This window comes from Schistocerca nitens, chromosome 1 (assembly GCF_023898315.1).
Source record: "Schistocerca nitens isolate TAMUIC-IGC-003100 chromosome 1, iqSchNite1.1, whole genome shotgun sequence".
Lineage (NCBI taxonomy): Eukaryota > Metazoa > Arthropoda > Insecta > Orthoptera > Acrididae > Schistocerca > Schistocerca nitens.
The window spans coordinates 732,819,692-732,835,886 of NC_064614.1; the positions used below are offsets into that span (position 1 = coordinate 732,819,692).

The following is a 16,195-nucleotide window of genomic DNA, read 5'->3' on the forward strand; positions in this document are numbered from 1 at the left end:
TGATATGGATAGATGCTGATCACTGTATAGTGGAGATGTTGAGTTCCAAACAGGTACAACAGAAGATTTATAAACAAGAAAGCTTTTGACCAGAAGGCCTTCTTGTGAATTAGACAACAAACACACAGAATGAGATTTTCACTCTGCAACGGAGTGTGCGCTGATATGAAAGTTTCAACAAACACACACATTCACATAGATGCAACTCGCGCGCCCGCACACACACACACACACACACACACACACACACACACACACACTGTCTCTGAGTCTGGCCTCAGCAGCCAGAGACAGTGGTCTTTGTGTGTGTGTGTTCATAAGGAGGCCTTTTGGCCGAAAGCTTACTTGTTTAGCAGTCTTTTTTGTGCCTGTCTATAGCTCAGCATCACCACTATATGGTGAGTAGCAATCTATCCTTTCAATAATATTGTCATTTTCCAACCTGGATTTTGCATTGTTTCATTTGTGTAAAAAGGTATTTCTATTACAAAAAAAAAAAAAAAAAAAAAAATGCCACACTGAGACTTTCAGCATATGTAAAGGTATATCGCATTGTTTTAAATGCTGAGCTTGAACCTGTAGTCTTCTGTATGTGTCAGCTTGGAGTAAGTTCTGTGCCTTCACTGCAAATAGTGTACATATTTAAAAGCACTTTTAATTTAAGATTATCAGTGCAACAGCCTTATAAAATGTGTAATTTGTTCCCGAGCACTGTGCTTGCTTGGTGACTAGCAGTGTAAAAGTATGAATGCGAATGATTAACCAAAATTATGTGTAGACCTATGTTGGATTCCGTTGTACCCTAAATTATTGTGTTTTCACTATAAACTTGATATATGAACATTTTTCTTATCTGTAAAAATGATACCTGTTCATGGATGCAAGTGATTAAACTGGGGTGGTGAGAGTTATTGCTTACATAATTTTGCCTTAAATAAATTCATTTTTGTTCATTTAATTAGTGTTATGCCTGATTAATAATTGTGTGTATTTAATAAAATAGAATGTCATCTGTGTCTACAATTTCAGGTGCATTCTTTATTGGTGCAGCATGAGCATAACCTGGTTAACCCATTAACACCCGGAGTTCCATCAGTAGCAGCTCCCATGACCCCGGGGCCACCACCAATGACGCCAGGACCACCACCGATGACACCTGGACCACCACCGATGACGCCAGTGCCAGCACCGATGACGCCAGTGCCAGCACCGATGACGCCAGTGCCACCTGCAATGATGCCAGTGCAACCTCCAATGACACCAGTGCCACCTCCGATGACACCAGTGCCCCCTCCAATGACGCCAGTGCCGCCTTCAATGACACCAGTGCCTCCTCCCATGACACCTGGTGCCCCACCAATGACTCCAGTGCCTCCCCCAATGACCCCAGGGCCCCCACCTATGACACCAGTACCTCCGCCGATGACACCCATGATACCACCATTGACACCGGCCCCTCAGGTCCCCATGGAACAGGAGGATGCAGTCACAGCTCATATATCTGCTGCTGTTTCTGTACCTACACCAGCTCCAGTCCCTGAACATTTGTCAACAGAAGCATCAGGGGAAGTGCTACAGCCAACTGAACAGCATTTGCCAACAATGGAAAACATGGGTTATGACCATGTAAGTAAATTCTGTGCTTACAAGATAATTGTTACATTTGTATTAATATCAAAATGAATGTGTACATGCAAAGTGTGAGCCACATTCATTTAACTATTAATTATTACTTTTATATTTCATGAGACTTGTCATAAAAGTATTAACTGGAGCATTGTTATGGAAGTGTTAATTATAAGAAAAAGAAAATTCGAAAGATAAAAATATAAAATTAGGATTAGACAAATAGAATAGTTAGTACTTACCCTCAGGGCATGAAATTTCTTATACTGTCAGTAGACAGATCAAAAGTAGAAAAAAGGAACAGTACTAGAGATTTTGAAAGTGAAAGTTCCTTAATTATGGAGGAAAGGGTGGAAATTTGGGAAGGAGGGATAGGTCACCCCAGCCCTATTTAAGAAGGAACCTCCATTGAGAAAGTGAGGAGAGAAAATTATCAAAATTCAGCTTTTTTCTGCAGTGGACCTCTGACTTGATACCGGATATTTCTACCTTATTCCTGATAAGTTAGTTTAATATTATTTTGCATTGATGTTCTTTACTCCAGTGTTAAATGCAAACAATATTCATCAGTTCTCTATAATGTGATAAAAGGAAATTGTAGGTAGAATAGAGGTAATGGAGGGAGTGAAGACAATCCCTCAGAACAATTGCCAACATAAACACCAGAGAAACAAAACCATGGGTAGTGGAAAGGCATGTGAATAGGAAATTTAATTTGTAGCTTATTTAAGTGGGCTTGACAGAACATATTGGAAGAATTTAGAGGCACACTATAGATTGTAACAACTCAGTGTAATGCATATGCAGGGATTCTCATATGACACAAGCAGGTGCCATTTAATGAGAAAAGTGACATTGTCATGAAACATATTTGGATGAGCTTAGAGAAATGATCTGACAGAGAATTAGAAAACCGTTCTACAGCCACTGTCAGACATCTTATATAGGTCTCAGGATAATAGAGCAAGGTTGTTCCAACACTATCAGAGAAGGGAGCTTTTGGGTGCATTTTCTCACCCTCACAGGCAGGTGCAAGCAATATAGGCTACCCGCAAGATGGCCCGATTGCATGCATTCTGCACATACTTGAGCTGCTTGTCCACCTCTGCCCGTGTGCTCTCGGTGTGACCTGGCTGCAACACTGCCCAGGTTTCCACTGTATGCCCATCTATGTCCGTGTCCACCCAGCTGCCTCGGACGAGCACAACAGCTGGAACATCCTATAATAGAGGTTAGGAAGCAAGTGTAGACATCCATGCAGCCATTTTTCATTTCAATCCATATGCAAATTATGTATGTCAGCAAGAAGCCAATATTTACAGAAACTACACTACCATGCATTGTCCAATAACTTGTGGAGTATGTGTGTAAGATGTAGAAGGAAATGTGGAAGTATTGAGGCATAGGTCTGAGTGATGGCCAAGGAAAGGAAGCGGAAGTGGAGAGAAGAGATTAGACGCAAGTCAGCGAAGCTCAATATAGCATATTAATAGCGGACTGGAAGGTTAGGATAAGAGTAGAGGCAAGTGCAGGATGGACACTGGTGAAGGTTGAGTTTAGGAGTATTGCGGTACAAAAGAATATTGGAAAGACAGTTTGAGAATATTCTGCTGGAAGGGTGATACAGATACTGTGGATTGTCGATGTCATTCACGTGCAGCTGCCTTCTAAGACCTTTGTGATTTCTGGACAATGGAAATTAATATTGCATCTGATCATTCACCCAGTCAGGTCCATGTAGGCCTAAATCAGTTTTTCCACTCTCCATTCACAAGTAAAATAAATGATAAATAATTACACAGAAACACTTCACCATGTACTGTACTATGCAGTGTTACGAAGAAAAGTAACTCACCAATTTTGGAGTTAGGAAGCCTCCAATGGGCAGAGGAATTTCTTTGACACATGAAGGCTGCTTACCCATTAAATTGGCAGAATTAACACTCTGCAAGTATACGTCCGCTCTTGTTGAAAGTCAGCAGCTCGTGGCCTAGTGGTTAGCGTTGCTGCCTCTGGATCACGGGGTTCGATTCCTGGCTAGGTTGGGGATTTTCTCTGCCCCGGTACTGGGTGTTTGTGTTGTCCTTATCTTTTCATCATCATTCGTGACAGTGGCTAAATTGGATTGAGTAAAAAGTTGGGACTTTGTATGGGCACTGATGACCCCGCAGTTGAGTGCCCCACAAACCAATCATCATCTTATTGAAGGGTAGTCGGGGTGATATTTAAGACTGAGAACATACATCTGCATTTCTCTGACATTTCCTATTTGAATAGCAAAGCGTAAGTTGGAAATTATTGTTGGTAGTGTGATGATAGTAACTGGTGTTGAGCCTGTACCTTGATCGGCTCATTGTTAGATTTTGTTTCATGTAATGCATTTCTATTTATTATGTTTTAAAAGTAGGTGCATAATTTATATAAGCTGTTTCAGAACTTAGATTTTAAAAAAAATGCCATTCTTCCAGTCCTGGTAACTAAGTGTGAGCAGCTTAGTCTCTTGTATGCAGTATAACAGAATTTTAGTGGCAGTTTGAAAATCTGTTTTACATATGTGTGTAATTTTGGATTGTGAAGTAAAACCGGTTTATGTTGTTGTGGTCTTCAGTCCAAAAACTGGTTTGGTGTAGCTCTCCATGCTTGTGTATACTGTGCAAGCCTCTTCATCTCTCCAATAACTAACGCAACCTGATTACTGTATTCAAACCTTGGTATCCCTCAACAATCCCCCCTCCCCGGCTTCCTTTCATTACCAAGTTGGCAATACCTTGATGTGCCTCAGGATTTATCCTGTCAACTGATCCCATCTTTTAGTCAGTTGTAGAATGAAGGGGTGGTTTTTTTTTCCCCAGTTTTAATTTGATTACCCAGAATTGCTTATCATCCATGGTTCACTTCCACACAAGGCTACACTCTATTCAAATACCTTCATAAAAAAACTTCGTAACTTTATATTAGATGCTAACAAATGTCTCTTTTTCAGAAATGCTTTTCTTCGTATTGCCAGTCTGCATTTTACATTCTCTATTCTAGGGCTGTCACCAGTTACTTTACTGCCTAAATAGCAAAACTCATCTACTACCTTTAGTTTCTCATTTCCTAAGCTAATTCCCTCGGCATCACCTGATTTAATTCAATTACACTCCATTACCCTTATTTTACTTTGATGATGTCCATCTTATAATTTCTGCGGTCTGTGACACAATTGTGGTGTCATTCGCAAAACACAAATTTTCCCCCACCCCCACCCCTCCTAAACGTTAACTTGCTTTACAAATTTCTGTGTGGTTTTATTTGCTGCTTGCTCAGTGTACAGATTAAGTAACATTTGTGCGTGTGTGCGTGCGTGTTCTATCTCTGATAGAGGCCTTGTTGGCTGAAAGCTAATTTTCTGACAGTCTTTTTGTTGTGCCTATCTGTGACTCAGCATCTTTGCTATATGATAACAACTATCCTTTTTATAATATTGGTATTAAACTAATGGCTTGATAGTGTTCATACCTGTCAGCACCTGACTTTTTGGGAGTTGGAACTATTACGTTCTTCTTGGAGTCTTAAGGTTAATTCACCTGCCTCATATGTCTTGCACCTAGGTGGAATGGTTTTGTCATGGCTGGCTCTTCAAAGGATCTCTGTAATTTTCTGAGGATGTCATCCACTCTGGGTTCCTTGCTTCCACTTAGGACTTTCAGTGCTCTGTCGATACTTCTCGCCGTATTGTGTTTCCCATTTCATCTTCAATTCTTCTCTTTCCAAAAAATAGTTCCCAAGTCCCACATTGCCTGATTCTCTTTCTAGAACTCTCAACAATCTCTAGTTCCTTCAATTTATCCAGGCCTCATCTGCTTTGTTTCCTATCTTTTTGCAGTTTTGTTCAGTCTGAAGTTCATAACCGATAAATTATGGTTAGAGTCCACATCTGCCCCTGGAGATCTTATAGTTCAAAATCTGGTTTCAAATTCTCTTATCTTACTGTTATGTAATCATTCTGAAACCTCCCAATCTTTCCAGGTCTGTTCCGTGTATACAGCCTTCCTTCATCAATCTTAAACCAACTGTTATTGATCATTAAATTATGCTCTGTGCAAAACTCTACCAGGTGGTGTCCTCTGTTATCCCTTTACCCAGTCATCCTCCTATTTTTTATTCTATCAAATTCCAGGCAGCCATCACAATTTAATTTTCATCTCCTTCAACTGTGTGAATAATTTCCTTTATTTCAGCATACATTCTTTCAATTTCACTACCATTTGTGCAGCTTGTTGGCCTATGAACTTTTACTACTGTGGTCAGTGTTGGCATTCTGTCTTTCTTGCCTATGATAATGTATTCAGTGTTAGGCCTGCTTCTGCATTATCCGTATTTAGTTTTGTGTAGGTAACCCTGTACTCACCGAACCAGAAGTCCTGTTATACCTACCATCAAACTTCATTTATTCCTACTGTATCTGATTTCAAACTATCTATTTAACTTTTTTAATTTTCTAATTTACCTACTCAATAATAATACATACTCTGACCCATAGAATGCCAGTCTTATTTTTTCTGAGTATACATCCTCCTGAATAGTCCCATCTCTTGAGCCATATGGGGGACTATTTTGCATCCGGGATATTTTATGGAAGAGAATGCCATCATTAAGCCATTCACTTGACCTGCTTGCCCTCAGGGAAAATGGTGGGGGTGGGGGATTTACAGCTGTAGTTTCCCCTAGCTTTCAACCATTCTGAGTACCAGAACAGTAAGGCCTTGTTAACCTGTGTTACAGGGCCAGATCAGTCAATCATCCAGAATATTTCCCCTGTAACTGCTCAAAAGGCTGCTGCCTCTTTAAGGGGAAGTGGAAGTGATGCCTTCACAATGTAAAATTGTATGTAGTATAAGATATATTTTTTTCAGGCTCAGGCTTAATTAGATTGCTAATTTTTTTACAGGATATGCTCACACGTAATGTCAGCATTGAAACAGCAATATTGCACTGTCTTGTTTGTTCATTTCACCCATTTTGGGGAAACCTGCTTTGTACTGTGTCAAGAGGAGGCAAGCATGAAAGTATAGATGTCTATTAATCATTAGAAATTCAAATGTACGGTGATTAATGATAACCTTCAGGTAAATGGCGATAAGGGACAGGAAGGAACACTGAGTGCATCCATTGCATATGCCCGGGGGCCTCATTCAATGTGTTTAAGAAGCTATTCCAGTGGCCATTGAGGGAACAGGCTGCAGCCAGTGGATTTAACAATAGTACAAAAAGTGGTTTAGGAATTCAATTTATTATGAAAGAATTTCCACTAGCAGTGACTTGATAGTTATAGTGAGTGTTCTACCTGTGTGTTATAGCCATAAAATGCAATTTGAAAAATGCAAAATGTTTATTACTTACCGCTTTATCGAGGAAACCATAAAAATCAACTTAGTTGCAAGGTTAAATTTTAATTGTTTATTAAGACATTTGCAGAGTAGTATTTAGTCAAGAATCTGTCTTTCTAATTGTGTGTATGCATAGTTTTTTACAAAAAAATTGCAGGTAATTATATCTTACATTTTTTTGAGGAACAAAACTTAGAATGAACCTTAACTTTACTGTGTGATAACTGTATCTACCTCCTTAAGTAACCATGGATTAGTCTGGCCCCTCCACAGATATGCCTCAATTTTGGTTGCATCTAAGGTATGGAATCTGTATCACTAACGCAGGCAAACCATCTCACATCAGCGAGATCCTTGGTTCGTGGGGAAAGGAATAATGTTTGTATGTACATAAATTGTAGCAGATAAATATCTTTACATATGTATATATTTTCATTTCAGAATATTCCTCAGATGGCAAATATGGGCTATGATGAGCAACACCCACCAGCGCAAACTCCAGGAGCCCATTCTGAGAGAGGTGTCTTAACGCCTTGGAATGGTGAAGAATATGAGTTTCCTCAATCTGTTGGACCAGTAAGAAATATTTCATCACTTTTTAGTTCAGTATTACACACAATATTTTACTGGTGTCCCCTTTTTGTGCAGAATTCATTAAATACATGATGTAACTATTTTCTAAATGGAAGCACTCGATACAAAAAAATTATAATGTGCGAGAAGTTACTCATTAAGCTTAAACTAATGATTTCAGTTTTCTGAGTACTGTGTTGAACTTGAGTGTACTTGTTCTGGAATCGACATCCGTGAACAGACAGGTTTAGGTTTTCATAAATTACTTAGTAGAGAAAATGCTGGGATGAGTGCTCAAAAAGGTCAAGTTTGTGCACATCTCTTGTGGTCTGTGGGAGGGTCCTTTTTGAGTTACAGGAATGAATATATTTTGAAATGATGGTGACTAAAATGGAGAAATTTGAGCTCATAGAAAGGCCTGTAGTCAGATTTACAAATGAGGGCAGTCCGCCCAGATTGAGGCACAGATAAGAATTCTAGCGTTGCTGGTTCCAAGTAGCAGTTAGTGTAGGCCCATGTGAGTGCTCTGCACTTGAAGAAAGTGTGAATCATATAAATCGTCTCTCTAGATTATAAATATAAAATGCGGGTTAAAGAATTTATTTAGAAAGATTGTTTTGACTTCTGACATGAGATGTAGCTTATAAGCACCATGCAAAAATAATTAAAGGAAATGTCTTTATTAAGGTCCAGTGGATATGTATGATCGATTCACAGACATTGTGATTTTGCTTCTGTTCATAATGATCCAGAAAGATGTGTTGATTAACTCAGCTGTACACAGTCTACCATGAGGCACTTATTTTTCTCTCCATGTCCATCTAAGAACAGCATTTTGACAACATTTTACACTTGTGATCACTTTTTTTTTAACAGCAAGAAGAACAGCAAGTTGATGAGACATATGAGCAATTTGAGGAACGAGTGCTGAATAAACGTGCTGCTCATATGTACCACATTGTGAGGAGTAAACTGGAACGATGTGACAAGCTTTATTTTTCAGATATGGTACATCGAAATAACAGAAAACAGGTAAATGTGTTTTTTATCGAATTTGCTTTAGCTTGTATGTGGAAAATTGTTGTAGCCAAGAGTTTACATGTGCCAAAGTAGTAACACAAGTGCCTCAGTATTGCATTATATCTTTTAGGCTTGCCTACAAAAAGGTAAAATATGTGTGTACAACATATCGTGGAGCAGTTGTCAAGCTGTTACGCTTTCATATGAATCAGCTGCACAATGATTGGGATTCGCGATATCCAGTTTTATGGCACTATACGATAAGCTCTTTGATTCGAAAAAGCATATGGGGCCTGAAGATGGCAAAATGAATTGCCGAAACTGGTTGCTTTCGAAATAAAATAAAATATCTAAAAGTGTACGACTCTTGGTAAAGTTTATTGAAGAGCATTCAAATAATGAATCTAAACTGTTTTCGTGCTTTCTGTTGACATGCGTAAACAATAGAAGAGAGCCACTCAGATTATCTACTGAATCATTTTTATTGATTGAGAATAGAAAATGGGTCTATAAAAGTTCCTTTGGGAAAACACATGTAATATCAGCTTCACTTGATTTTCCACCAATTACTACATACCTTTCTGACAGACATGATAGTTTAGACCAGTGGTGTTTCAAGATTGCTGCAAGGGGACAGGTGCCTATCAGGTAGTCTGCGGGTAGTATTGGCTGCCCAGTTGTATTGTATTCACTCCTTAGTCTGTCGCTTGAGTAATTATTTGCCCGTTCTTGCCTGTAGGTGCTCACCCGAGCCGTATAGTTGTGTAAGCTATGGCACAACTGTCTGTAAATGGATGCTTGAACTGGAACAGCTTGGCTTACCCGAGGGTTGGGTTGTTTAGGGGAGGAGACCAAACAGCGAGGTCATTGGTCTCCAGCAGCATGGCCTAGACTGCATATCATAGGCATGCCAGAGAATTAGAAGCTGCTTGTAAGGGACACTGTCCAAACCCTAATGGAAATTTAGAAATGTGGAATCAATTTGACAGCTCGTGTCGATATCTCATTATTTCGTGCAAATAGAGAGCCAGTTGGGTTTCACAAGAACAGTATTTTTTTCTGACAATGAAGAGTGGTATGCTGACCACTTGCCCATCCATATCTGCATCCAGTGACATTTATTGGCTGAAGATGACACTGTGGTCAGTCAGTACCATTGGGCCTTTGAAGGCCTGGTTAGGTCTGTGTGTGTGTGTGTGTGTGTGTGTGTGTGTGTGTGTGTGTGTGTGTGTGTGTGTGTGTGTGTTTTCAGTATTTCTGCTATAAATTTATGTATGCAACATGGATATATATTGCATCATCGTTGGTGATAGATGTTTGGAACGCCTTGTTCAGGAAGCCAGCTTCAGTGATGCTGTAATCTGTAACACTGCCATATAGTAATCCTACTTCAGTGATGCTGTAGTCTATTGTTATAATTCAGTTAAGTTACTGATGCACTCATACAGTTCACCTACAACAAGAATTGCTTTCCTGCCATATTTCGAAACAGGGTTTTATTTTGAAAAATCTTAAAGGCCTGAGATTGTAATTCCATAAACTGTTGCCCTTCTTGGAAATTTTGCATTCTTTCTGTCAGCAGAAAGTTTTTTTTATGTGTTACATGAAATGGAACAATCCACTGTAAGTGCAATACAATCAATTTGTGTATGTTCTTTGTGGTAGGGTAAGCTGCTATCCTCCACCATATCCGTTCCTCTGGCAAAGCTATTCCAGATTAGAGAGCCAATAATGTTTGTTCAGAAAAAATGGAATAACACTCTGTGACAATAAAATTTTGAGTCAGGGTTGAATTGTGCTCACATAGTATCAACAGTTAAGAGAACTGCTCACAAAGAGTAGGAAATCTGTTTTTTTAGAGTTTCAGTCTGGCACAAATTATTATTGTTGTTGTTCTTGTTCATTTTCAACTTTTTGTGACATAATGAATAGTCCAATAAATTTCGGGGATGCAGCCGTGCAAATAAAATTTCTTCCACTTATTTTTTGGTTGGGTATCTTCCGAAATTTAATGGGCTATAGTTGTTGTTGTTGTTGTTGTTGTTGTGTTTTGATGCAGCTCTTCATGCTACTCTATCTTGTGCAAGCCTCTTCATCTCTGAGTAACTACTGCAACCTACATTTGTCTGAATCTGCTGAGCGTATTCATCTCTTGGCATCCATCTACAATTTTTACCATCCACACTTCTTCCAGTATTAAATTGGCATTGACTTGATGCCTCAGATTGTGTCCTACCAATGTATGCTCCATACAGATACTTTCAGAAAAGACTTCCTGACACTTAAATCTATACTCAATGTTAAAAAATTTCTCTTCTTCAGAAACTCTTTCCTTGCCATTACTAGCCTACATTTTATATCCTATCTGCTTTGACCATCATCAGTTATTTTGCTGCTCAAGTAGCAAAACCCTTCTACTAATTAAAGTGTCATTTCCTAATCAAATTCTCTCAGAATCATGTGATTTAATTCGACTACAGTACATTCCATTATCCTCATTTTGATCTTATATCCTCCTTTCTAGACACTTCCATTTCATTCAGCTGTTCTTCCAAGTCCTTTGCTGACTGACAAAATTACAATGTCTTCCGCAAACCACAAGGTTTTTATTTCTTGTCTCTGGACTTAAATTCTTACTCCAAATTTTTCTTTTTGTTTCCTTTGCTGTTTGTTCAGTATACAGCTTGAATAACATCGGGGAGAGGCTACAACCCTGTCTCACTCCCTTCTCAACCAGTGCTTCCCTTTCTTGCCCCTCGACCGTTGTAACTGCCATGTGGTTTCTGTACAAATTGTAAATAACCTTTTGCTCTCTCTATTTTATCCCTGCCACATTCCGAATTTGAAAGAGAGTGTTCCAGTCAACATTGTCAAAAGCTTTTTCTAAGTCTACAAATGCTATAAATGTAGGTTTGCTTTTCCATAGCCTATCTTCTAACTAATTATCTTTAGTCACAATGTATTCAAAGAGAAGTAAGAATAAAACCAAGCCCACCTGTGTAACCAGACATAATACAATTGTAAATTGTTCACCAGTTTAAAAAAAGAAATGTTTTTTATCTTCTTCGTAGAATTATAATTACTGCAATAGGGGAGTTGTGGCAGTATAAACAAACCAAGTAAAATCTTCTTTAGTGGAAAGTTTATTTATTATATGAAGTTTTTTGTATGAATAATCTGACAGCGAGAAATGAAATTGATCAAAGGATGTTAGATAAAGTGCTGTCACATAATTTTGAAGATTTCTTGGATGGCTCAGTAACTAATATGTGATGCTGGAAAGAGTCGGTGAAAAACTATGCCTGAAGAAAGGTGTAGCTACATGTTAAAGATATTAAGAGGTCTTGTATTACTATCTACCATTTTAGAAGACGGAAATGCTAAGGAACAAGTAATGCAGGAATGTGTCAACAATTTGAAGAACTGTTGGAAACCAATTTATGAATTGATTACTAAGAAGAACAACCAAATTGTTTTTTAGGAGGAAAAAAAAACCTGATAGAACTCTTCATTATGTTGAGGTAAGAACATAGTAGGCTTCAAAAAATAAAAAAGTGAGTTAATCTTGGACTCCTTTGAATCTGTTATTTGTGCAAATACTGATGTACAGGTGTCATTTAGGATCACTTGAAGGGACCAACCTGTTGTGACTACAAGGTGAGACATACTTGATAATCTGTGATGTCACTGCATAGATGTAATGAACAGTGTGAAGTGGGAACCAGCAGGAGGTAATTGAAGTGACTTTTGAGTGCAGGAAGGCTGGCAGTCACCCACAAAGTGCAGTGTTATTGTGCAGGAGCTTCATCCAAAAGTTATTGGATGCTACACTGTAAGGAAAGTGCATCCACAGAACTTGTGCAAATGGGTAATTGTTGTAGTGACTTAAACAAGCCCCAACAGGGCGCTTAAAGCAGGATAGGCAGTGATCTATGGTAGATGTGACAATAGATTGCAATGCTGGTGCAGGCACAAGTATTTTGAAGCACACCGTTCAGCTTATATTGTGGAACTCGATGCTTGCCAGGCGATGCCCTATATGTTCCCACATTGTCTCACTGACATCATCAGTTAGGATTGCAGTGGGCATGACCTTTGACATTGGACCATAGACCAATGGAAATTGTCAGCAGTTGGATGAATTACATTGCTTGTTGTACTGAGTTGATGGTTGTTTCCAGATATGCCATCATCCAGTCGAACAGCTCTTCGAAACCACATCACGGCCGAAGGTTTTTGGGGAGGGGGTTGGGCAGTATCATGCTATGGGGACATTCACCTGCGCTTCAGTGGGACCAGTTCTAATAATGAAACTCACTATGACAGCTGTAGACTGTGTGAACATTACTGCAGACTGCCTGCATCTATTCATGCTTGATTCCTACCCCAACAGCAATGGCATCTTCCAGTGGAACAACTGTTTTTGTCACAAGGTCAGAATTGTGCTACAATGGTTTTTAGGAGTGTGATACTGAACTCATGTTGATGTCTTGGCCACAAAATTCGCCTGATATGGACCCAATGGAGAACACCTGGAATGCTATTAGGCACCACCTCCACGCCCATAAACCACCAGCTTGTAATTTACAAGAATAATGTGACCTGTGCATAGATACATGGTGCCACACACCCATACCAAGAACTTGTCACAGACATGCACACAGAATCACTGGGGTACTGCATTCTAGAGGTGGACCAACACGCTGTTAAGCAGATCGTCTGAATGTTTTGGCTGATGAGTGTATGATGGTGTATATTGAAGTAAATATAAACAGTTTGGGTGATGAACTGAGAATACTGTTTGGTATTCCCACTCTGCTATTGGTGTACATTTAAATGTGACTCTTTTTCATTCCATTCTAGTTGACTATGTTTGCAATTGTAGGTTTTGTTATAAATGAGAGTTTTGAATTTGGATATCATAGTTTTACCATGATTTTCTGGTTTCCAACTGTGTGAAGCAGTCCAAATTACCATGAGGAACTCACAAGGTCATTGAAGTACTTTTAAACATCCTAGCACATTTTAATGTTTTTTTTCCTTCTCTATTTTGTATTGTTTTATTTGAGATTATTGTGCTTTATCTCATCAAATTGCGTTCTGTCGAAACAGCAAGGAAACATTGTACATACATAAAACTACTATATTATACTTTAATATAATTATCTGTCACAGACGAACACAAGCATTATTTTATTGAACACAGAATGAAAGGAGCGTATCATGCTGCTCATTGAGAAAAGACTGATGTGAAAAAGAATTCAGTAGAGATCTTGTGAACATGTAACTTGTTCTGGTTTCTTGTTCAATCATTTGCACGCTATAGAGTATGTACTGTATGTAACTCTGTGGACATGGTCTCCTGCTTATAAATGGTTTGGTGTGGTCTTATTGACGGATTTCAAATTCTAATTCCATAGCCTCTTTCTTTTTTAAATACTAATAATAATGATCTTGTGATAACTGAGAGCTGAATATACTACTTGTAGTAGTTTGTGGGTAACCCTCTTGTCATGCTGTTGAGGTGCTCGTCTTGTGTATTTCATTTATTATTTTTAAAAAGAAAAAAAAATCTATGTGTATTGACCAAGAAAAATGTTACATAATCAATTACGATCTTACATAATTGTGACTTACATTGGCACTTTTTTTGGACCAGTAGCCTCAGTGCATTAATTGTGTAATTGCTTACTCTTTTTACTTATTATCCATCATAATTAATTCTGTCCTGTTTCCCTATTCTAGGTGGCACAAAAGTTTTACACCCTTCTTGTTTTAAAGAAGCATACCGTGTTGGAACTGACGCAGGAGTCATCATATGAGAACATACACATTACGAGAGGCAACAAATTTGAAAATCCATCCTTATGAGCTGAAGAGTGACTTGAAGTCAAGTGTTGTGTCAAAGACAGAAAAGCAAAAACTGTGTCATGTATATAGACCTATTGTTGAGCACCAAACATTTTATACTGTGAATTTGCCGTGTTCTTTTCAACTTAATATTTTTCGAAAAGGCAATGTTTTGCTGTAGTTATATCACAGGCATTGTATATATACTCATTGGAGAAAGGCAGAGTAAAGGTGTGCATCATAAATTACATTATCTCATTTTGCAGGTACTAATTTGTAAAGTTGACTGATGAGAGGCAGTGCAAATATAAATTTTAAGAACATGTTGAGGCTGTGCAGTATCACAAAATAGTGAAATTTTTAAAAATTTTATCAACATATAAAGTTTACTGCTATAAGTTGAAAAGAAAGCATTTTATCATTAAAATAGTGTTTTTATGAGTGTAAATGCAGAAATGAATTTTGTATATATTGTTAGTAAGTTATTCATTTGAAATGGTGAATGTAATTTATAAGTATGAGGTCAGCTTGTTAGCAAATTGTTGGTTTATTAGACACAATCACAGATCGTTGTTCTTGTTAAGTGCATATGCTGCAACAGTCTGTTGACATTCTAGTTATTTGGTGATATATTTTGTGCTCATTTTTTATTGGACCAATACTCCACTTAACATGACCTGTCAAAAATATGGATATGCTGATACGTTTGTGCAGTGGGACATTTTACTCCATAATGGAGTGGGAAAAAAACAACTTGTCTGGTATAGAATTTTTACGCATTTTCAGTCTGTAGTTAAGTGATTCTGTGTCTCTCAAGTTAATATGCAGTTTTTTATTGCACCCATTTTTTTCCAAGAAAATTTGGAAGATCATGCTTCATTGCGTTTTAATACCTTTTTATGTGCCCATGGCAGATTATATTATGATTATTGGAATTTTATCTTGATATTTCCTCCCTTGTATTATTACTTTCTTTTATCTGTATTTGAAGGTTTTTACTTGTCTTTTAGCATTATTATTTAGAGATTTACAGCAAAATTCTAAATAAAAGCATAATGGGTAGAGCAATATGCCAACCTGTTTGCTACAGCATGACCACTTGAGATTTTTGTTGCTGCCAGATGGACCAAGTAAAAATGAGCCCTTTTGATCCAAAGATATATATACACACCAACATTTGCTTATATTGTGACTTTCCATGTATGTTGTCTGTTACAAGGAAAAGTGCTATATCAAACTGACTTTTTAGTCATGCTGTTCAGACAGCTTTTTCAGTCTCATTATTTTATTGGCTAGATTTGACATGTCTTGGCACAAAATATTTCTCTAATTTTCACTTTTTGTATATTTTAAAAGTCACATCATGTAAAGGGCATGTCACAAATAAGCTCATTACTTATACAATTGTATTTAATTTTTTATTGCTGTATAACTGATTTTCTTTTTGTGGAGCTTTGTTCACATATTTGCATGTATAATAATTTGGATTAAAATATAAAGGGTGTTATAAAACATTTTAATTTCATATCTGTGTTTGTAACCAGTCAGAGCCAGTAGTTGTATGCTTTACATCATTTGTACTATGTTGTATTACATCTTGAGGAGAGATTCAGGACAATAACAATACTTACATTCCAGTCACTTAATTTCTTTTTCTTGTACTCACCAACCACCAGTTTTAGCGTTTGCTGCATACAGAAGTGTAATTTCTTACAAATCCTTGGAAATAAATTTTCACACTGTTGGAAGCTTCC

General features: G+C 37.9%; 1 protein-coding gene across 1 annotated transcript in view; it reads left to right on the forward strand.

Moving 5' to 3' along the window:
* The window catches only part of LOC126259965 (double-strand-break repair protein rad21 homolog), a 66,558-nt gene extending 50,605 nt beyond the window's left edge, over window positions 1-15,953 (forward strand). The window contains exons 11-14 of the mRNA XM_049957083.1: window positions 1,030-1,626; window positions 7,440-7,574; window positions 8,448-8,603; window positions 14,337-15,953. Coding sequence (XP_049813040.1) covers window positions 1,030-1,626; window positions 7,440-7,574; window positions 8,448-8,603; window positions 14,337-14,462 — 1,014 coding nt within the window. The 3' untranslated portion in view covers window positions 14,463-15,953. The remainder of the gene's footprint in view (window positions 1-1,029; window positions 1,627-7,439; window positions 7,575-8,447; window positions 8,604-14,336) is intronic.
* Window positions 15,954-16,195: the final 242 nt, after the last annotated feature.